Here is a 22,414-nt window from a genome sequence, read left to right as displayed (position 1 = left end):
AGCTTTATCAGAAAGCCATAAGCACTCACAGCTGCACTGAGTCCTCTATCATTCCTTACTCCTGTGTCACATGTTCTTCTGTATCAGACTTCCTACTCTCAGAAACATCCTTCAGGGCACGGGCACGAGTCTGCGCAGTTTGCTCCTCTCTCCCCCTCCCCTCTCTGCTGTAATCAGAGCTGCAGCAGGAAGCTACTGAGACCAAGCTAAAATGGCAGCTGCTATCTTAAACCACCAGAGGGAGCTGCAAGGGCTGTTACTCAGGCAGGTAAAGCTTACATTTACCCACACTGAATCCCATCTGCCCCTTGGCCGCCCAGAGTGCCAGGTTGCCCAGACCCAGCTGCAAGGTGCCACACCCTGGGGGGAATGCCCCCCCAAGTTATTAATGAACAAGTTAAAAACAAGTGGCCCCAATACTGAACCCTGAGGGACCCAGTACAAGTAGAGTTTGTACCATGTAGCCAATGTGCTTCTTACCTCAGGCTCCGCCCCCACAGACTGATTCTGTGACTTCCCTGTATAAAAGCAACTTGGCTGATTTATTGTATCAGCCTCGACCAATGAGAATGCACAGAGTTCCGTGGCTTGGCGAGGAACCACCTATTAGTCCCAAGGTTGCCCAGTGGCTATTGCACCAAAGTCCCCTGTGGCCCCTCCTCTTCCTTATCCAGGCGGCTGAGGGTCTCTTCCAGGTCGGGTGGGACGGTCACTTCAAGGAGATTCTCTAATCCCGCCTCTGGCTCCTCCCCAATCAGCATCTACAGACACATTGAGAAGCTCCGTAAATAAAGAGAAGCACCCATAGGTGCTGGGGGGGAGTGGCTGAATTTCCCATGTCACTAGGAGGTTAGTGCCAATATGGCTCCTACCAGGAAACAAAAACAGAGCCGTGATTGGCTCCCACACAGCAAGCAACACACTAAGGGGCGGGGCCAGACCTGTATGAGCTTCTCGCACGCTCTCTTCACACACGGCTCTCTCTCCCACGAGTGCAACTCTCTCATTACCAGGTAGGTCCCTCTCTGTTTGACAAGGCGCCGCCCATCAGCAGTCGCGCACAGCTGTGATTGGATAAAAGACAAACACAAGAGATTAGTGGTGAGAGAGACACAAAGGAAGGGGTACAATTCTGTTTGCTTCCCCCCCAAACACAGGGCAGTCAGGGTGCAATTGATCCTGTCTGGGCAGCTGAGGGCAAAAGTAAGTATAAGGGGGGGAGCAGGGGAGAGCAGGCGGGGGGGGGGTGGGGGAGAGCAGGCGGGGGAAAGGGGGAGCAGGTGGGGGGGTGCAGGGGACGTCTCACCAGCAGGACAGTCTCAATGAGCATCTTGCGAATGTCGGGGTCGGCCTCTCGCTGTTTGTCCTCCGCCAGGTACTGCAGGTCGGGGGGCAGAGCTTTGGGAGGAACAGATCAGAACTTGGGGGGCAGAACCCTCACTGGTTTGGAGGCACCGCCCAACACCCCCCCAAACCCAATGGGCCCCATTCATACTTTCCATCTCCTCTGTGTATTTCCCCCCCCCCCCCCCCCAAACCCAATGGGCCCCATTCATACTTTCCATCACCCCCTCTGTGTATCACCCCCCCACCAAACCCAATGGGCCCCATTCATACTTTCCATCTGCTCCTCTGTGTATTGCCTCCCTCCCCCCTCCCCAAACGGCCCCATTCATACTTTCCATCTCCCCCTCGGTGTATTCCCCCCCCCACCAAACCCAATGGGCCCCATTCATACTTTCCATCTCCTCCTCTCTGTATCCCCCCAAACCCAATGGGCCCCATTCATACTTTCCATCTCCCCCTCTGTGTATCCCCCCCCCCACCAAACCCAATGGGCCCCATTCATACTTTCCATCTCCTCCTCTGTGTATTGCCTCCCTCCCCCCTCCCCAAACGGCCCCATTCATACTTTCCATCTCCCCCTCGGTGTATTCCCCCCCCCCCCACCAAACCCAATGGGCCCCATTCATACTTTCCATCTCCTCCTCTCTGTATCCCCCCCAAACCCAATGGGCCCCATTCATACTTTCCATCTCCCCCTCTGTGTATCCCCCCCCCCACCAAACCCAATGGGCCCCATTCATACTTTCCATCTCCTCCTCTGTGTATTCCCCCCCCCCCAAACCCAATGGGTCCCATTCATACTTTCCATCTCCTCCTCTCTGTATCCCCCCAAACCCAATGGGCCCCATTCATACTTTCCATCTCCCCCTCTGTGTATCCCCCCCCCACCAAACCCAATGGGCCCCATTCATACTTTCCATCTCCTCCTCTGTGTATTGCCCCCCCCCCCCCCCCCCCAACAGCCCCATTCATACTTTCCATCTCCTCCTCTGTGTATTCCCCCAAACCCAATGGGCCCCATTCATACTTTCCATCTCCTCCTCTGTGTATTCCCCCCCCCCCCCCCCACCAAACCCAATGGGCCCCATTCATACTTTCCATCTCCTCCTCTCTGTATCCCCCCCAAACCCAATGGGCCCCATTCATACTTTCCATCTCCCCCTCTGTGTATCCCCCCCCCACCAAACCCAATGGGCCCCATTCATACTTTCCATCTCCTCCTCTGTGTATTGCCCCCCCCCCCCAACAGCCCCATTCATACCTTCCATCTCCTCCTCTGTTTATTCCCCCAAACCCAATGGGCCCCATTCATACTTTCCATCTCCTCCTCTGTGTATTCCCCCCCCCCCCCCCAAACCCAATGGGTCCCATTCATACTTTCCTATCTCCTCCTCTGTGTATTCCTCCCCCCCCAAACAGCCCCATTCATACTTTCCATCTCCTCCTCTGTGTATTGCCTCCCTCCCCCCCCCCCCCCCCCCCCCAAACGGCCCCATTCATACTTTCCATCTCCCCCTCGGTGTATCCCTCCCCCCCCAAACCCAATGGGTCCCATTCATACTTTCCATCTCCTCCTCTGTGTATTCCCCCCCCCCCAAACAGCCCCATTCATACTTTCCATCTCCTCCTCTGTGTATTGCCTCCCTCCCCCCCCCCCCAAATGGCCCCATTCATACTTTCCATCTCCCCCTCGGTGTATCCCTCCCCCACCAAACCCAATGGGCCCCATTCATACTTTCCATCTCCCCCTCTGTGTATCCCCCCCCCCCAAACCCAATGGGCCCCATTCATACTTTCCATCTCCTCCTCTGTGTATTGCCCCCCCCCCCCCCCCAACAGCCCCATTCATACTTTCCATCTCCTCCTCTGTGTATCCCCCCCCCAAACCCAATGGGCCCCATTCATACTTTCCATCTCCTCCTCTGTGTATTGCCTCCCCCCCCCCCCCCCAAACGGCCCCATTCATACTTTCCATCTCCCCCTCGGTGTATCCCTCCCCCACCAAACCCAATGGGCCCCATTCATACTTTCCATCTCCTCCTCTGTGAATTCCTCCCCCCCAGCCAATGGCAGCAACAGGAACGGCAGCAAATCCACATCATCTCCGAGCAGCCAGGCGTGGTCTCCTGAAAGGAACAGATGGACCAATCAGAAAAGGGTTTACATTTGGATTAGTGTCACCCTATTTTCACTGCAAAACATATTGCCGGGCGCCCACAGATCCCAGGGGCCCACAGATCCCAGGGGCAGTAGATAAAAACAAAGAAGCTTTATTGTAGCCAATCAGAGCACATTGTAGCCTTGCGCGTTTCCAGCACAGGCTGAAAAACAAGATACAGAATCACAGTATATACCTATTCACCGATCACAAACAGGCTCATTAGCCAATCAGATCAAGGGAAAAAGGACTTTAAAACCAAAGAGAGAATCCAATGTAAATAGAAATATCGAGCGTCGCAGAAATACTATTTGCAGTAACAAGAAACAACAGCGGAACTGAGGCCCCCAGGCTGCCCGGCCCCCACTATAAACGGCCATTTTACCTCTCTCTAATTTAATGCTTTGTTACATGTGTCTGAGGGGCATTTATGGCATGGCTCCTCCCACTCAGTCCCTGACTGTCTATAAGCAGATATGGGTACAGTGCCAGGCACAGTATATAAGCCCCTCCCACTCAGTCCCTGACTGTCTATAGGCAGATATGGATACAGTGCCGGGGGCAAGGACAGTGTATAAGGCCCCTCCCACTCAGTCCCTGACCGTCTATAGGCAGATATGGGTACAGTGCCGGGGGCAAGGACAGTGTATAAGGCCCCTCCCACTCAGTCTGTGACTGTCTATAGGCAGATATGGGTACAGTGCCAGGCACAGTGTATAAGGCCCCTCCCACTCAGTCCCTGACTGTCTATAGGCAGATATGGGTACAGGGCCGGGGGCAGGCACAGTGTATAAGGCCCCTTCCACTCAGTCCCCGACTGTCTATAGGCAGATATGGGTACAGGGCCGGGCAGCGTATAAGGCCCCTCCCACGCAGTCTGTGACTGTCTATAGGCAGATATGGATACAGTGCCGGACACAGTGTATAAGGCCCCTCCCACTCAGTCAGTGACTGTCTATAGGCAGATATGGGTACAGTGCTGGGGGCAGGCATAGTGTATAAGGCCCCTCCCACTCAGTCCCCGACTGTCTATAGGCAGATATGGGTACAGTGCCGGGCACAGTGTATAATTGGAAAGGATAAGATGGCAGTGAGGGTTGGGGGGGGATAGTTAAACAGATACAAACATTGGATCACTCACGGTGGCTGAAGCAGCAGTTTCTCAGAGTTCCCACAATTCCCCCTCTCCGCACTGTGGATCCAGACTGCAGATACGGGAGCAGCCGCTGAACCACACACCTTGGGGACAAACATACAGTTGTATTATATTGTAATAACAAAGTGCAACACATTGCACAACTACAACAACAGGCAAAAAGTCATCCCAGCGACTGAGTGAGAGGGGCCTTATACACTGTGCCTGTCCCCGGCACTGTACCCATATCTGCCTAGAGACAGTCAGGGACTGAGTGAGAGGGGCCTTATACACTGTGCCTGTCCCCGGCACTGTACCCATATCTGCCTAGAGACAGACAGGGACTGAGTGAGAGGGGCCTTATACACTGTGCCTGTCCCCGGCACTGTACCCATATCTGCCTAGAGACAGACAGGGACTGAGTGAGAGGGGCCTTATACACTGTGTCTGTCCCCGGCACTGTACCCATATCTGCCTAGAGACAGACAGGGACTGAGTGAGAGGGGCCTTATACACTGTGCCTGTCCCCGGCACTGTACCCATATCTGCCTAGAGACAGACAGGGACTGAGTGAGAGGGGCCTTATACACTGTGCCTGTCCCCGGCACTGTACCCATATCTGCCTAGAGACAGACAGGGACTGAGTGAGAGGGGCCTTATACACTGTGTCTGTCCCCGGCACTGTACCCATATCTGCCTAGAGACAGTCAGGGACTGAGTGAGAGGGGCCTTATACACTGTGCCTGTCCCCGGCACTGTACCCATATCTGCCTAGAGACAGTCAGGGACTGAGTGAGAGGGGCCTTATACACTGTGCCTGTCCCCGGCACTGTACCCATATCTGCCTAGAGACAGTCACTGACTGAGTGAGAGGGGCCTTATACACTGTGCCTGTCCCCGGCACTGTACCCATATCTGCCTAGAGACAGACAGGGACTGAGTGAGAGGGGCCTTATACACTGTGCCTGTCCCCGGCACTGTACCCATATCTGCCTAGAGACAGTCAGGGACTGAGTGAGAGGGGCCTTATACACTGTGCCTGTCCCCGGCACTGTACCCATATCTGCCTAGAGACAGACAGGGACTGAGTGAGAGGGGCCTTATACACTGTGCCTGTCCCCGGCACTGTACCCATATCTGCCTAGAGACAGACAGGGACTGAGTGAGAGGGGCCTTATACACTGTGCCTGTCCCCGGCACTGTACCCATATCTGCCTAGAGACAGTCAGGGACTGAGTGAGAGGGGCCTTATACACTGTGCCTGTCCCCGGCACTGTACCCATATCTGCCTAGAGACAGTCAGGGACTGAGTGAGAGGGGCCTTATACACTGTGCCTGTCCCCGGCACTGTACCCATATCTGCCTAGAGACAGTCAGGGACTGAGTGAGAGGGGCCTTATACACTGTGCCTGTCCCCGGCACTGTACCCATATCTGCCTAGAGACAGTCAGGGACTGAGTGAGAGGGGCCTTATACACTGTGCCTGTCCCCGGCACTGTACCCATATCTGCCTAGAGACAGACAGGGACTGAGTGAGAGGGGCCTTATACACTGTGCCTGTCCCCGGCACTGTACCCATATCTGCCTAGAGACAGTCAGGGACTGAGTGAGAGGGGCCTTATACACTGTGTCTGTCCCCGGCACTGTACCCATATCTGCCTAGAGACAGACAGGGACTGAGTGGGAGGGGCCTTATACACTGTGTCTGTCCCCGGCACTGTACCCATATCTGCCTATAGACAGTCAGTGAGTGGGAGGGGCTTTATACACTGTGCCTGCCTCCAGCACTGTACCCATATCTGCCTAGAGACAGACAGGGACTGAGTGAGAGGGGCCTTATACACTGTGCCTGTCCCCGGCACTGTACCCATATCTGCCTAGAGACAGTCAGGGACTGAGTGAGAGGGGCCTTATACACTGTGTCTGTCCCCGGCACTGTACCCATATCTGCCTAGAGACAGACAGGGACTGAGTGGGAGGGGCCTTATACACTGTGTCTGTCCCCGGCACTGTACCCATATCTGCCTATAGACAGTCAGTGAGTGGGAGGGGCTTTATACACTGTGCCTGCCTCCGGCACTGTACCCATATCTGCCTATAGACAGTCAGTGACTGAGTGGGAGGGGCCTTATACACTCTGCCTGCCCCCCGGTACTGTACCCATATCTGCCTATAGACAGTCAGTGACTGCACAAGACTGGCTCATTTCTCTGAGATATCCCCAATAGCACCGGCGCTCTCGCAGGGGTCACTGTTGGAATGGGAAGTGCAGACTGTTTTGCTGAGAGGAAGGAGACTGAAATCTATGGGAGTGCGATATTGGGAGGCGGCGCAGGGCGGGCTTACATGGGCTGCTTTAAGAAATGGGGCATTCTGGGCAAAACCGAGCAGAAATATTAAAGTGATCATCTCTCATGTGACCACCTCGGCATCACACGGGGGTGTGGGAGGAGCCAAGCTGGGCAGGTGTGTGTAAGAGTGGGTGCCCATAGCTGGGGCTGAGTCTTACCTGTTTCTATCCAGTATGAAATGTCGGCCCTCGGGCAGCTGGGTCAGGTTGCACAGGAGGGGCCCCAGGTAGTCCAGCGATGCCCGGGGGTTGTACTTGGGGGCACACAGCATGTCCAGCAGTTGGCACATACCCTCCTGGGTGAGAGAGCGCAGGAACGACTGGCAAGTCTCCTCCTCGCGGCTCAGGTTGCAGAGCGCCGTGCAGATTGAGTCGGCGAATGGGCAGCCAGGATCCCGCAGGCGGCTCAGCATGGAGGGGAGGAGCGTGGGAACGTGAGCCAATAGGGCTCTGTGGGCGGCACAGTCTGACGTCAGATTCACCAGCACATGGTGGGCATCCTGGGCAACGTGTGGCGACTGCTCTGTGCTCAGATCCAGGAGGGCACAAAGCAGCCGGGGCTCAGCGCACAAGCTCTGTCTCCCCTCGGGGCTCCCACTCACACCCAGAATGTACTCTAACGCCTGCGCTCGAACATCCGCGCGGGTCTCCGGCTTCAGGAAAGAGAGAAGCTCCAAGCACAGGGCAGGATCCATGGCAACAAGGGCCTGGGAAAGAGAGAGCCGGGTCAGAACCAATACAAACCTTATGTACAGGCCCCGCCCCCGCGCAACTGCTTCTGATCCACAGGGGGCAAACCACCCCCCCCACTCCCAGCTCAGGGCCCCTCTGGGTATCACTGGGTCACGCACACAGGACAATGCGCTTTAACCCTATACAGGCCCCGCCCCCACCCAACTGCTTCTGATCCACAGGGGCAAACCCCCCCCCCCCCACACCCAGCTCAGGGCCCCTCTGGGTATCACTGGGTCACACACACAGGACTATGCGCTTTAACCCTATACAGGCCCGCCCCCACCCAACTGCTTCTGATCCACAGGGGGCAACCCCCCCCCCCCAGCTCAGGGCCCCTCTGGGTATCACTGGGTCACGCAAACAGGACTATGCGCTTTAACCCTATACAGGCCCCGCCCCCACCCAACTGCTTCTGATCCACAGGGGGCAACCCCCCCCCCCCAGCTCAGGGCCCCTCTGGGTATCACTGGGTCACACACACAGGACTATGCGCTTTAACCCTATACAGGCCCCGCCCCCACCCAACTGCTTCTGATCCACAGGGGCAACCCCCCCCCCCAGCTCAGGGCCCCTCTGGGTATCACTGGGTCACGCACACAGGACTATGCGCTTTAACCCTATACAGGCCCCGCCCCACCCAACTGCTTCTGATCCACAGGGGCAAACCCACCCCCCCCCCAGCTCAGGGCCCCTCTGGGTATCACTGGGTCACGCACACAGGACTATGCGCTTTAACCCTATACAGGCCCCGCCCCCACCCAACTGCTTCTGATCCACAGGGGGCAACCCCCCCCCCAGCTCAGGGCCCCTCTGGGTATCACTGGGTCACGCACACAGGACTATGCGCTTTAACCCTATACAGGCCCCGCCCCCACCCAACTGCTTCTGATCCACAGGGGGCAACCCCACCCCCCCAGCTCAGGGCCCCTCTGGGTATCACTGGGTCACGCACACAGGACTATGCGCTTTAACCCTATACAGGCCCCGCCCCCACCCAACTGCTTCTGATCCACAGGGGCAACCCCCCCCCAGCTCAGGGCCCCTCTGGGTATCACTGGGTCACTCACACAGGACTATGCGCTTTAACCCTATACAGGCCCCGCCCCCACCCAACTGCTTCTGATCCACAGGGGGCAACCCCCCCCCCCAGCTCAGGGCCCCTCTGGGTATCACTGGGTCACGCACACAGGACTATGCGCTTTAACCCTATACAGGCCCCGCCCCCACCCAACTGCTTCTGATCCACAGGGGCAACCCCCCCAGCTCAGGGCCCCTCTGGGTATCACTGGGTCACACACACAGGACTATGCGCTTTAACCCTATACAGGCCCCGCCCCCACCCAACTGCTTCTGATCCACAGGGGCAACCCCCCCAGCTCAGGGCCCCTCTGGGTATCACTGGGTCACACACACAGGACTACACTTATTTGGCATGGACTACAAGCTGACTGGCAACTGCCACTCTCTGTGGAACAGGCCAACATACAAAGGGTTAATCCCCACACACTCTGTACAGGGGGGACATACAGGGGGGTCCCAGCGCCACAAAACCCCCCGGCTGGGCAGCAATGAGGCTACAGATACACATGGAGGCTGCAGCCTATTGGCAGGGTAAAGTCCAGCTCAGTATGCACCTTTATAAGTGAATGAGCTCTGTATAAACAACCCTGTCCCTTTGGTTAGGCTGCAGCTCACTGGCAATCTAATTCCCCCCTAGTCCTCTGATGGGGGGCTCAGCAGAGCCAGAAATGGACATGTTTAGTACAATGTAGAGAAGTTGTTAGGGCCCAAGTGACCCTAGCAAGCAGGGTGGGCATAGAAAGGGGAGTAATAACAGGTAACAATACCCCCGTTACTAGCGGCACAGACGGCCGAACCCCAGTACTTACCGGACTGCAAAACCCAGACTCCTCTCTCTTCCCTCACGTGTTTGTACTTCCGGCTCTATTTATTGCGTCACCCACACGCCGCGTCATAACAAGCGACTACTTCCTGTCCGGGGAGGAGCCTGAGCGCTTCCGCATCACCTGACCCTACCATGTGACCGCCCGGCGGCGGCGGCGGATTGGCTGTGACTGAGCGGCACATTCAAACGGAGGAAAACAAGGTGAGTCCCGGCCGCTGGCGCTTTACTGTGGGGAATGGGGGGGGGTATATACTCAGGAGCCAGCCCCCAGCAGTGCCGGGAACTCACAGTGAGCTTGCCCAGCGCCTCTGTATGGAACTGTCACTCACAGCAGCACTGGGCCGGAGAGGCGAGTAGCACTCCCATGTTGGGGCTACTGAGGTACAATTATCCCGAGCCCCACTGCCGCTGTTTGGGCAGGCACAGTAGCCAATAGGAGCCGCGGGAATGTACCGGTCTACATCGGCCGCAGGGGCGGGGTCAGCACTGATTGGCGGAGAGGAGACTGATGGGCGTGTCCAACCCCAAGCGCAGTTACCCACATCTGCCCGGTTGCGCAATGGGACTTGTGTCAGTGCTCCCGCCCCTCCCTCTAGCCTGGCCCCGCCCCTCCCTCTAGCCTGGGCCCCGCCCCTCCCTCTAGCCTGGCCCCGCCCTCCCTCTAGCCTGGCCCCGCCCTCCCTCTAGCCTGGCCCCGCCCCCTGCTTCCTACTGAGCTGTGCTGCACCCACTGTGGCCCCCTGCAACTCCCCCTGCAACTCCCCCTGCAACTCCCCCTGCAACTCCCCCTGCAACTCCCCCTGCAACTCCCCCTGCAACTCCCCCTGCAACTCCCTCTGCAACTCCCTCTGCAACTCCCCCCCTGCAACTCCCCCTGCAACTCCCCCTGCAACTCCCCCTGCAACTCCCCCTGCAACTCCCCCTGCAACTCCCCCTGCAACTCCCCCTGCAACTCCCTCTGCAACTCCCTCTGCAACTCCCTCTGCAACTCCCCCTGCAACTCCCCCTGCAACTCCCCCTGCAACTCCCTCTGCAACTCCCTCTGCAACTCCCTCTGCAACTCCCCCTGCAACTCCCTCTGCAACTCCCTCTGCAACTCCCCCTGCAACTCCCCCTGCAACTCCCTCTGCAACTCCCCCTGTAACTCCCTCTGTAACTCCCCCTGCAACTCCCCCTGCAACTCCCCCTGCAACTCCCTCTGTAACTCCCCCTGTAACTCCCCCTGTAACTCCCCCTGCAACTCCCTCTGCAACTCCCCCTGCAACTCCCCCTGCAACTCCCTCTGCAACTCCCCCTGTAACTCCCTCTGTAACTCCCCCTGCAACTCCCCCTGCAACTCCCCTGCAACTCCCTCTGTAACTCCCCCTGTAACTCCCCCTGTAACTCCCCCTGTAACTCCCTCTGTAACTCCCCCTGTAACTCCCTCTGTAACTCCCCCTGTAACTCCCCCTGCAACTCCCCCTGTAACTCCCTCTGCAACTCCCCCTGTAACTCCCTCTGTAACTCCCCCTGTAACTCCCTCCCCCCCATTGTGACCTCCATTGACAGTGACTGTTGGTCAGCCATTAGGAATGTTGGGGGGCCACTGGCTGATCATTTGGCCCCGGGGGGTTGGCGGCTCAGTCCCAGCATCCATTTCACTTGCACGTCTATCCGGGCTTTAGTTAGACCCCTAGTCCTACACAAACCCCTGAGAGTTCAGCCAATTCCTGCTCCAGTGTATTCTGGGAATCCCAGGGAGGCACCGGGAGCCAATCAGTGACTGCCCCCCAGTAACCACGACTGCAGGAGAAATAACCTCTTTATTTAATGTAGAAAATCTCTCAACTGGCAAGTCTCCCGTCACCGGCTCCTTCTCTTCAGCAGGGTGGAGCCTGCATTTGGGGCCCAGTCACAGGGTGGAGCCTGCATTGGGGGCCCAGTCACAGGGTGGAGCCTGCATTGGGGGCCCAGTCACAGGGTGGAGCCTGCATTTGGGGCCCAGTCACAGGGTGGAGCCTGCATTTGCGGCCCAGTCACAGGGTGGAGCCTGCATTTGGGGCCCAGTCACAGGGTGGAGCCTGCATTTGGGGCCCAGTCACAGGGTGGAGCCTGCATTAGGGGCCCCTGTCACAGGGTGGAGCCTGCATTTGGGGCCCAGTCACAGGGTGGAGCCTGCATTTGGGGTCCAGTCACAGGGTGGAGCCTGCATTAGGGGCCCCTGTCACAGGGTGGAGCCTGCATTGGGGGCCCCTGTCACAGGGTGGAGCCTGCATTGGGGGCCCCTGTCACAGGGTGGAGCCTGCATTGGGGGCCCCTGTCACAGGGTGGAGCCTGCATTGGGGGCCCCTGTCACAGGGTGGAGCCTGCATTGGGGGCCCCTGTCACAGGGTGGAGCCTGCATTGGGGGCCCCTGTCACAGGGTGGAGCCTGCATTGGGGGCCCCTGTCACAGGGTGGAGCCTGCATTGGGGGCCCCTGTCACAGGGTGGAGCCTGCATTGGGGGCCCCTGTCACAGGGTGGAGCCTGCATTGGGGGCCCCTGTCACAGGGTGGAGCCTGCATTGGGGGCCCCTGTCACAGGGTGGAGCCTGCATTGGGGGCCCCTGTCACAGGGTGGAGCCTGCATTGGGGGCCCCTGTCACAGGGTGGAGCCTGCATTGGGGGCCCCTGTCACAGGGTGGAGCCTGCATTGGGGGCCCCTGTCACAGGGTGGAGCCTGCATTGGGGGCCCCTGTCACAGGGTGGAGCCTGCATTGGGGGCCCCTGTCACAGGGTGGAGCCTGCATTGGGGGCCCCGGTCACAGGGTGGAGCCTGCATTGGGGGCCCCGGTCACAGGGTGGAGCCTGCATTGGGGGCCCCGGTCACAGGGTGGAGCCTGCATTGGGGCCCCGGTCACAGGGTGGAGCCTGCATTGGGGGCCCCGGTCACAGGGTGGAGCCTGCATTGGGGGCCCCGGTCACAGGGTGGAGCCTGCATTGGGGGCCCCGGTCACAGGGTGGAGCCTGCATTGGGGGCCCCGGTCACAGGGTGGAGCCTGCATTGGGGGCCCCGGTCACAGGGTGGAGCCTGCATTGGGGGCCCCGGTCACAGGGTGGAGCCTGCATTGGGGGCCCCGGTCACAGGGTGGAGCCTGCATTGGGGGCCCCGGTCACAGGGTGGAGCCTGCATTGGGGGCCCCGGTCACAGGGTGGAGCCTGCATTGGGGGCCCCGGTCACAGGGTGGAGCCTGCATTGGGGGCCCCTGTCACAGGGTGGAGCCTGCATTGGGGGCCCCTGTCACAGGGTGGAGCCTGCATTTGGGGCCCCGGTGCAGAGATACACAGTCTGTTCATTCTAAATATATTGTTTCCATCTGTTTTTCTTGCAGTTTGTCTCCATTCCGTGTTGGTTGGAAGATGGCGGCACAGCCCGGGGCGGCGCTGCTCACCCTGCAGAGCGTCAAGGAGCGAATGCGCGAGAAGCTACAGGGGCCCCTGAGGGCCGTCAGGTTAAACACCACTCTCGCAGCGAAGATAAAAACTAAAACCCTGAGTGAGTTCCTTATCCCCTCCTCCCCAGTGTGTTCTGTAACCGGGGGGCGGGGCTCCTTCCCTCTGTGTCCCACATCTGTAACCGGGGAGCGGGGCTCCTTCCCTCTGTGTCCCACATCTGTAACCGGGGGGCGGGGCTCCTTCCCTCTGTGTCCCACATCTGTAACCGGGGGGCGGGGCTCCTTCCCTCTGTGTCCCACATCTGTAACCGGGGGGCGGGGCTCCTTCCCTCTGTGTCCCACATCTGTAACCGGGGGCGGGGCTCCTTCCCTCTGTGTCCCACATCTGTAACCGGGGGCGGGGCTCCTTCCCTCTGTGTCCCACATCTGTAACCGGGGGGCGGGGCTCCTTCCCTCTGTGTCCCACATCTGTAACCGGGGGGCGGGGCTCCTTCCCTCTGTGTCCCACATCTGTAACCGGGGGGCGGGGCTCCTTCCCTCTGTGTCCCACATCTGTAACCGGGGGGCGGGGCTCCTTCCCTCTGTGTCCCACATCTGTAACCGGGGGGCGGGGCTCCTTCCCGCGCATGTGATGCATTGTGGGTAATTTGCATTTTACAGACAACTCGTCGATACTGAAGATCTCGCTGAAGCACAACAATAAGGTGCTGGCGTGCGCGCTGACGGCCGAGAGGGAGAAGTCGCGGCGACTGGAGAGCGACCGGATGTTCCTACAGAAGGAAGTGACGATGCTCAATTTCCAGAACGCGCTCCTGCGGCAAAACCTGAGCCTCCTGGTAGGTCCCCCCCAGGCTCCGCCCATCCGGCGCAGAAATGCAAATCAACCAATTTAAAGTAAAGCGGTGTGGGCGGAGCTTGTTGCCCAGGGAAATATTTATTCTGATATTCCTGGCTAGAAGGTTCTGTTGCACAATATGGCGCCCGAGTCACTGAATCTCCGCTTTCTCCTCCCTCAGAACAAGATGCTGAAGGACATTGATCTGTTCATGAACGTGAACCTGCCGGCCGCCATAGAGATCAGCGAGATAGAGGTGGGGCAAATACACGGGGGGAATGGGAATAAGCCCCCCCAGGGGTACGTTCCTGTGGGGCCCCAGTGCGGATACATATCCCAGAGATGGCCGGACCCCCGTCGGTACCAGACTGACCCCCACTCACTGGCTTCCCTGGGGGGTCATTAAGGGAAACATTGAGTTTCTCAGTAAATTGGAATTTTTTAGAATTTCACATTCTTTGTTTTTAAATTGTATTTTCTGTTTTGTTTCCAGCATTCGGCCGATCTTTCCACTTCAGAACCGCGGCGGAGCGAGCGCTTTAGCCGCCATAGCGCCCTCTCTCTGGGGGAGGAGCAGGGGTTCCGGTGCGTTACCTGTATGGGAACCAATAGAATGTCTGTATGTTCCGCGTCACTGCCGCTAATTCCTGGGTTCCGCCCCGGGACTTATTGTCTAATGGGAATATTTCATGGGGCTCAGTCAGTGACTGGGAATGGCGCCCCCACGTGTCCTTGGGAGCAGCACTTACTGTCTGCCCCCCAATAGGGATTTATTGTGACTTAGTGTGGTTCAACTACAGGTATGGGATCCATTATCCAGAAAGCTCTGACTTACGGGAAGGCCCCTTCCATAGGCTCCATTATAAGGGAATGTTCTCTGTAATAATAAATCAGTACCTGTACTGGATCCCAACTAAGATATAATTACCCCTTATTGGGGGCAGAACAGCCCTATTGGGTTTATTTAATGGTTAAATGATTCCCTTTTCTCTGTAATAATAAAACAGTACCTGTACTTGATCCCAACTAAGATATAATTACCCCTTATTGGGGCAGAACAGCCCTATTGTGTTTATTTAATGGTTAAATGATTCCCTTTTCTCTGTAATAATAAAACAGTACCTGTACTTGATCCCAACTAAGATATAATTACCCCTTATTGGGGCAGAACAGCCCTATTGGGTTTATTTCATGGTTAAAGGATTCCCTTTTCTCTGTAATAATAAAACAGTACCTGTACTTGATCCCAACTAAGATATAATTACCCCTTATTGGGGGCAGAACAGCCTATTGGGTTTATTTAATGGTTAAATGATTCCCTTCTCTCTGTAATAATGTTGCCCCCCCCCTGGCGCTGCTCACGTCTCATTCGTTACCCCCCCTGCTATAGAATAACAGGAACAGCCCTGAGGGTTCCGTCCAGCTCCATCGGGGGCAGAAGAACCATCGCAGCAGAACCGGTGCCTGGAACATCCATGGATAATTCTGTTTTATCCACATCCCTGAGAGAGAGATCGGCCAATCAGTCGACCCGACACAGTGCACCTGCGACAGGTAATAGAGCCCCGCCCTCTTTCACTTCCTACCGCTCTTCTTATAGGGCCCACACACTGGGGGAGTCAGTTGGCGAGGTTGCCAAGCAACCAGACTTTCTCCCCATAGGGCCACCAATAGCTGCGCAGTATCGGGCTGATTCCATCATTCGGCCCTAGGAGCAAACAATCAAATGGTGGTTGTGGGTCCTGATCCGAGTAGAATCAAACCTGCCCTATCGAGATCTGGTGAATTTTAGGCCAAATATCAGGTGGGGGGGGGGGGGGCATACACAGGCAGATAAGCCACGGGATTGGTCTAAAGGAGCTGCAGCTACAATGTGCCCGCGGGTATGGGCGCCGCTACATGGAGCAGCTGGAGCTGTGTTTATACCAATTTATATATCCTTATCGCATAAAACTGGGGAGGGGAGTCCTGGGGTTTATGGCTCATTGGCCAATCCCTGTGATCCAATCGGATGTGCAACACTCGGCTCCTCCTATTGGTACAATCGTTTCGGCTCCGGGAGCCCAATGGGGTTTGTGTTGCTGTTTTGTGTCTGACATTTGTATAAATGTATTTTGCAGGGATCCCCGGGGCCCCCGAGGGAGCGGCCAACCACTCGCCCAATGGGCAGGATCCCCGCCAGGAGCTCAGAGTCTCGGAGGTTCTGAATTCTGACGTTTGTGGGTTTGTTACAAAGAGGAAGAAACCGTCGTCGGCCTCTCGCTCGAGTGCGCACTCCAGTAAGTCTGACTTCAACCCAAATCCCAGACTAGAAAGTGGCAACTGGGCCGAGTGTGAGCCGAACCCCGAGGGAAACGGCACAACCGGGCCGAGTGGGTGGACTCCGGCCGGGGCTGAATGGAACTCACCACAAAGGGTCCGACGAACCACAGCGGCCGCCGAGAGTCTCCCAGACCCGCAAATAAATTCCGACCAATCCGAAGGCACCGCAGCAGATTTGCTTTTAGAGCCAAATGGTCAAAGTGTCGGTTCCCTTTCTGTCGGCCGAGTCCCTTCTGCTGCAGGGCAAAATGGCGGACAGGAGAAAACCGTTTATGACGCTGATATGGAAATGACGTCTAGCGATGGCTCCGCCCCTATAATCACAGTTTCATCACTAAGCAAAACCCACGGCGAGAGAGCCAAGTCCTGCATCCCAGTAAAGCGAGACGGGGCCGCATTACGGAAGGTGAAAGTCGCCAAACGCGAGAAAACGCACGCAAGCAAGAAACATGGTGCAACGTCTATTGATAAACAGATTAAAGGCAAAGTAAAAGAGAAAAGGTTTGATTTAGAGGATAAAGATGAAGAACAGATTGGGGGTCACACTCAGCCCCACGCCGACGCAAAACCTGCGCTTGTTGCACCACCGGCCGCAAGAGACGCTCTGGGGGATCCGGAGACCCCTGCTTGGGCTCAGCCAATTAAACAAGAGGAGACTGAAATCACATGTGACTCTGGGATTGGAGGGAAGAGACACCAGTGGGGGGAGAATGAGGGAACGACTCATTTGGCTCCGGAACCTTCCTGCGAGCAGCAGGTCCTGCCCGGGGAACGCACGGAACCCCCTCGGCCCGAGGAGCCATTGGAGGAAATAAAGAGCGAGACGGCGAAACGCAGTCACATGATAAGCAGCGAGACAGCGACTGCCGAGATCTCCAAAAAGAGACAGACCAGGATCGTCAAGAGAAAACCCAAACAGCAGGGACAGGGCTTAGAGACGGGAAGCGCAGAAACAAGTGCAAACGCCAGCGGGTCGCTTTCCCTCGGGAAAACTGGGGGCGTTTTCAGCAGTTTCCATAGTAACACCGAGGGCGGCCAATCGCTCCTTCGCCGGGAAACGTATTTTGTCAGCACTTGTGAAGCCACAACGTCCGCTACGGGCTGCGGCGTTCCTAGAGACGGCGTGCGGTACCGGAGGGAAACCTATGTCATTCACAAACCCGACTTGTTTCCTAGCAACGCAAGTAACGACCTTATTGTGCCCGAGACACAAGGTCTGAGTGCGGAGCCCGAGAGTAAGGGCCACAAACGGGCGCTGGGCAGTGCGAGCGGGAAAGTTACCCCTGGGGGCGGTGCCTTCTGCTATTCCTCCTCCCCTGCCGACAAACGCAAAACCCATGTGTTACCCACAAAAGAGCCCATTGGCCCCCTGGTCCGGGAAAGCCTCCTAGACCCGCCCCTTACTCAGCTGAGCAAAAAGCCCCGGGTTCTGCGCAGCCTATTGGCCAGCGATTCCTTCCTGCTCGATATGGTCAGCGAATCGATTCTCGACTCCACGGTGGGAAATAGTTTCCTGGAATTCCCTTCTGCCGACGCCACAGCCGACTCCTCCTTCTCTATAGAGAGACCTCCCAGCAATAACCCAGACTTGGAACTGCCGGCCCCCGAGGAGCGCAGCAACTTCAGGGTCTATGGTGAGAGCTGCAGGGCGCAGGGAGTTGCTGAACGGGGAGACGGCGAGACGCGGGATCAGAACCAAAGCGCAGACGAGCAGGAAGTGGGTACGTGGCACCTTGGGGTCCCTCCATTTTGTTTGTTTGTGCTGTACAATAGAATAGATTCATACCAACAGGGTGTTATTAAGATAATGGATAAATACACAGTATAACAATAAATACAAGATACAGTTGCAATAAGTTAAGAGTCAAAGACACAAGAGGATGGAGGTCCCTGCCCCGTAGAGCTTACAATCTATATGGGAGGGTAACTTACAGGCACAAATAGGCAAATATAAGGGCTGTAGGTCACAGTGGGTGACAATATAATATAAGTGCCAGTTCCCAGGGGCTGTGCGGGGCCCCAATAGGGGGTCTTTAAGTTTTAAACAGACTGAGGGAGGATTCTCTCTGGGGGCAATCAGGGAGGGCATTCCCAATGTGAGGGGCAGCAGGGCAGGAAGGGTTAAGGCGGGAAACAGCAGTATTAGTGGGGGGCACAACCAAGCGGTTACAGTACAGTAAGAGCGCAGGGGTAGGTGCCCCCCCCATGGAGGGAACAGTAAGTGGCTGTAGAACAGACCAGTTGGGTAATAGGGGGGGGGGGTGTATCAGTAACACATGCACAGGAACCATCGGTACCAATTGGGTTTCGTTCCTATGGGACTTTCCCTGAGTTCTGCTGTTCCGTTCCAGCTGTGCAGCCGCTACAGGACGTGACCAACGCGACTCCCGGAACCTTTAAACTTTCCCCCAAGTCCGACGAGGATCAGTGTCCCCGGGGCTTCGGCAGGAGGAGGCGGAACCCAGTGAACTACAAGGAGCCCAGTCTGGGGGCGTGAGTTCTGTTTGTGGGGTTTGGGCCCCCGTCTGTCTGTCTGTGGGGGGGGGGGCGGTACTGTGTGACTGTGGCCCCCCCCTCGTGTGACTGTGGCCCCCCCCCTCGTGTGACTGTGGCCCCCCTCGTGTGACTGTGGCCCCCTCCCTCGTGTGACTGTGGCCCCCTCCCTCGTGTGACTGTGGGCCCCTCCCTCGTGTGACTGTGGGCCCCCTCCCTCGTGTGACTGTGGCCCCCTCCCTCGTGTGACTGTGGCCCCCCCCTCGTGTGACTGTGGCCCCCCCCTCGTGTGACTGTGGCCCCCCCCCTCGTGTGACTGTGCCCCCCCCCTCGTGTGACTGTGCCCCCCCCCCTCGTGTGACTGTGGCCCCCTCCCTCGTGTGACTGTGCCCCCCCCCTCGTGTGACTGTGGGCCCCCTCGTGTGACTGTGGGCCCCCTCGTGTGACTGTGCCCCCCCCTCGTGTGACTGTGCCCCCCCTCGTGTGACTGTGCCCCCCCTCGTGTGACTGTGCCCCCCCTCGTGTGACTGTGTCCCCCCCCTCGTGACTGTGGCCCCCCCTCGTGTGACTGTGGCCCCCCCCTCGTGTGACTGTGGCCCCCCCCTCGTGTGACTGTGGCCCCCCCCCTCGTGTGACTGTGGCCCCCCCCCTCGTGTGACTGTGGCCCCCCCCTCGTGTGACTGTGGCCCCCCCCCTCGTGTGACTGTGGCCCCCCCCCCTCGTGTGACTGTGGCCCCCCCCTCGTGTGACTGTGGCCCCCTCCCTCGTGTGACTGTGGGCCCCCTCCCTCGTGTGACTGTGGGCCCCCTCCCTCGTGTGACTGTGGGCCCCCTCCCTCGTGTGACTGTGTCCCCCCCTCGTGACTGTGGCCCCCCCTCGTGTGACTGTGGCCCCCCCCTCGTGTGACTGTGGCCCCCCCTCGTGTGACTGTGGCCCCCCCCTCGTGTGACTGTGGCCCCCCCCTCGTGTGACTGTGGCCCCCCCCCTCGTGTGACTGTGGCCCCCCCCTCGTGTGACTGTGGCCCCCCCTCGTGTGACTGTGGCCCCCCCCTCGTGTGACTGTGGCCCCCCCCCTCGTGTGACTGTGGCCCCCCCCCTCGTGTGACTGTGGCCCCCCCCCTCGTGTGACTGTGGCCCCCCCCCCTCGTGTGACTGTGGCCCCCCCCCTCGTGTGACTGTGGCCCCCTCCCTCGTGTGACTGTGGGCCCCCTCCCTCGTGTGACTGTGGGCCCCCTCCCTCGTGTGACTGTGGGCCCCCTCCCTCGTGTGACTGTGTCCCCCCCCTCGTGACTGTGGCCCCCCCTCGTGTGACTGTGGCCCCCCCTCGTGTGACTGTGGCCCCCCCCTCGTGTGACTGTGGCCCCCCCCTCGTGTGACTGTGGCCCCCCCCTCGTGTGACTGTGGCCCCCCCCCTCGTGTGACTGTGGCCCCCCCCCTCGTGTGACTGTGGCCCCCCCCCCTCGTGTGACTGTGGCCCCCCCCTCGTGTGACTGTGGCCCCCTCCCTCGTGTGACTGTGGGCCCCCTCCCTCGTGTGACTGTGGCCCCCCCCCCTCGTGTGACTGTGGCCCCCCCCCTCGTGTGACTGTGGCCCCCTCCCTCGTGTGACTGTGGGCCCCCTCCCTCGTGTGACTGTGGGCCCCCTCCCTCGTGTGACTGTGGGCCCCCTCCCTCGTGTGACTGTGGGCCCCCTCCCTCGTGTGACTGTGGCCCCCTCCCTCGTGTGACTGTGGCCCCCCCTCGTGTGACTGTGGCCCCCCCCTCGTGTGACTGTGGCCCCCCCCTCGTGTGACTGTGGCCCCCCCTCGTGTGACTGTGCCCCCCCCCTCGTGTGACTGTGCCCCCCCCCTCGTGTGACTGTGCCCCCCCCCCTCGTGTGACTGTGCCCCCCCCCTCGTGTGACTGTGGCCCCCTCCCTCGTGTGACTGTGGCCCCCCCCCTCGTGTGACTGTGGCCCCCCCCCTCGTGTGACTGTGGCCCCCCCCCTCGTGTGACTGTGGCCCCCCCCCTCGTGTGACTGTGGCCCCCCCCCCTCGTGTGACTGTGGCCCCCCCCCTCGTGTGACTGTGGCCCCCCCCTCGTGTGACTGTGGCCCCCCCCTCGTGTGACTGTGGCCCCCCCCCCTCGTGTGACTGTGGCCCCCCCCCCTCGTGTGACTGTGGGCCCCCCCCCCTCGTGTGACTGTGGGCCCCCCCCACGTGTGACTGTGGTGCAGGCGACAAACTCCCAGCAGCCCCTGTGTGGGTTGGGCGGGGGGGGCGGGTGCAAGTAGGGGAGTAACTGCCCCGTTTGTGAGACCTTTCCCTTTCTGTTCCCCATTGCAGCAAACTGAGGCGCGGGGACCCCAACACCAGCGCGGAATTCCTGCGCCCCCCGATCCACCGGGACAGGAAGAAGCCGCGGAAGATAAAAGTCAAGATGGAGAAATGTTAAGCTCAGTGGAGTGCAAGCTCTTGGGTCGGGAGAGTATTATACAGAGGGTACAGTGCCGCAGCCGGGGGCATTACCCAGAGTCTCCCCCACTGGGGGGTTTTATTCAGTACGTTCTCAGTTAGTAGCAGTTACGCGGGGCGATGCGCAGGGGGTGGGGTTTATCAGTGACACTGCGCAGGGGGTGGGGTTTAGCAGTGAAACTGCGCAGGGGGCGGGGTTTAGCAGTGAAACTGCGCAGGGGGTGGGGTTTAGTGGGGACATTGTGCGGGGGTGGGGTTTAGCAGTGACACTGCGCAGGGGGTGGGGTCTAGCGGGAACTTGGCGCTGCACATTGGCAGAACCCTAAGCAGGCGGGTTATAGTGGGTATAGAGGCTCCTCCCATTGCTGGGGGCAATTCCAGCAGCGACTCAGATCCCCCAGTTTCAGAGGTGGGCGGAGCCGGATACTGATCCGATTCGGTGGCAGCGTCGCTGGTTCTGCCCAAAACTGTACAAAGGGGAGGAGCAACTTTACATTAAGTTTTAGTTATAGATCGGCCTGTTCCTGGCAACTTTGCAGTTGGTCTTCAGTATTTTTTTTGCAATTGGTCTTCATTATTTATTGTTTTTATAAAGCAGCTTCGTGTGCCCTCACACCTATATATTGTTACTTTCTATTCTATTAACCCACTGCCTGGTTGCTAAGGTGAACAAGACCCTAGCAACCAGATAGCTATAAATAACTGACCCCCAGTTTCAGTGCGAGTGGAATCTATTGTAGGGGTTAATTGGGCCAAATCGACAGAACTGCCCGCAGCTCGTGGCACAGATATTATTAACCCTTTCCATCATTCTCCCCCAGTTAATATAAAGTTATTTCTGTGTTTGGGGTTTTATTAAAGTGTTTTTGTCAAATAAAATCTGCATCGAGTTTGTTCCTTTGGCTCCTCCTTCATTTTCCCTCACGTCGCAAATCCCTCCCCTTTGGTTTCTGCCGCGGATTCCAGGGATTTGGCTCCGCCCCCGGAAGCCCCCCAGCGACTGACCCCCCCCCCCCCTCCGTACGGCTCGTCTGCGGCGGGAGTTTTACTATATAAATATATACACATGGGCAATATTGTTGGCACCCAGTTATTGCAGTAACTCGTTTATTCCCCGCGGGTATTGGAACAGCCAATGGGACGTAATGTCTCACAAAACTCCACAAATGGGCCGGACACAATTATTGGCCCCCGTAACTTAATATTTAGTTGCACCCCCATAATAACTGAAATCCGTCGCTCCCTATAACCACCAATAAGCCCCTTGCC

The 22,414-nt window shown here is 58.2% G+C and overlaps 2 protein-coding genes across 2 annotated transcripts; one reads left to right on the top strand and one right to left on the bottom strand.

Annotated features, from left to right (window-relative positions):
- Nucleotides 1-523: 523 nt before the first annotated feature.
- Nucleotides 524-9,675, bottom strand: hgh1 (HGH1 homolog). Its single transcript, NM_001007915.1, is given in 7 exon segments — nucleotides 524-761; nucleotides 942-1,064; nucleotides 1,307-1,398; nucleotides 3,375-3,473; nucleotides 4,647-4,744; nucleotides 7,150-7,697; nucleotides 9,615-9,675. Coding segments are annotated over 6 exon segments (1,080 nt in total). The 5' UTR covers nucleotides 7,686-7,697; nucleotides 9,615-9,675; the 3' UTR covers nucleotides 524-629.
- Nucleotides 9,676-9,738: 63 nt separating this feature from the next.
- sgo2 (shugoshin 2) lies at nucleotides 9,739-22,024 on the top strand. The gene is made up of 9 exons (XM_031903591.1): nucleotides 9,739-9,832; nucleotides 12,981-13,144; nucleotides 13,704-13,879; nucleotides 14,060-14,134; nucleotides 14,372-14,463; nucleotides 15,269-15,432; nucleotides 15,999-17,921; nucleotides 18,552-18,693; nucleotides 21,017-22,024. The coding sequence occupies exons 2-9, from the start codon at nucleotides 13,009-13,011 to the stop codon at nucleotides 21,123-21,125; spliced, it is 2,817 nt and encodes a 938-aa protein (XP_031759451.1). The 5' UTR covers nucleotides 9,739-9,832; nucleotides 12,981-13,008; the 3' UTR covers nucleotides 21,126-22,024.
- Nucleotides 22,025-22,414: the final 390 nt, after the last annotated feature.

The sequence above is a fragment of the Xenopus tropicalis genome, chromosome 6 (assembly GCF_000004195.4).
Source record: "Xenopus tropicalis strain Nigerian chromosome 6, UCB_Xtro_10.0, whole genome shotgun sequence".
Classification (NCBI taxonomy): domain Eukaryota; kingdom Metazoa; phylum Chordata; class Amphibia; order Anura; family Pipidae; genus Xenopus; species Xenopus tropicalis.
Note: the sequence above shows the minus strand (reverse complement) of the source record. Positions and strands in the feature narration are given on the sequence as shown.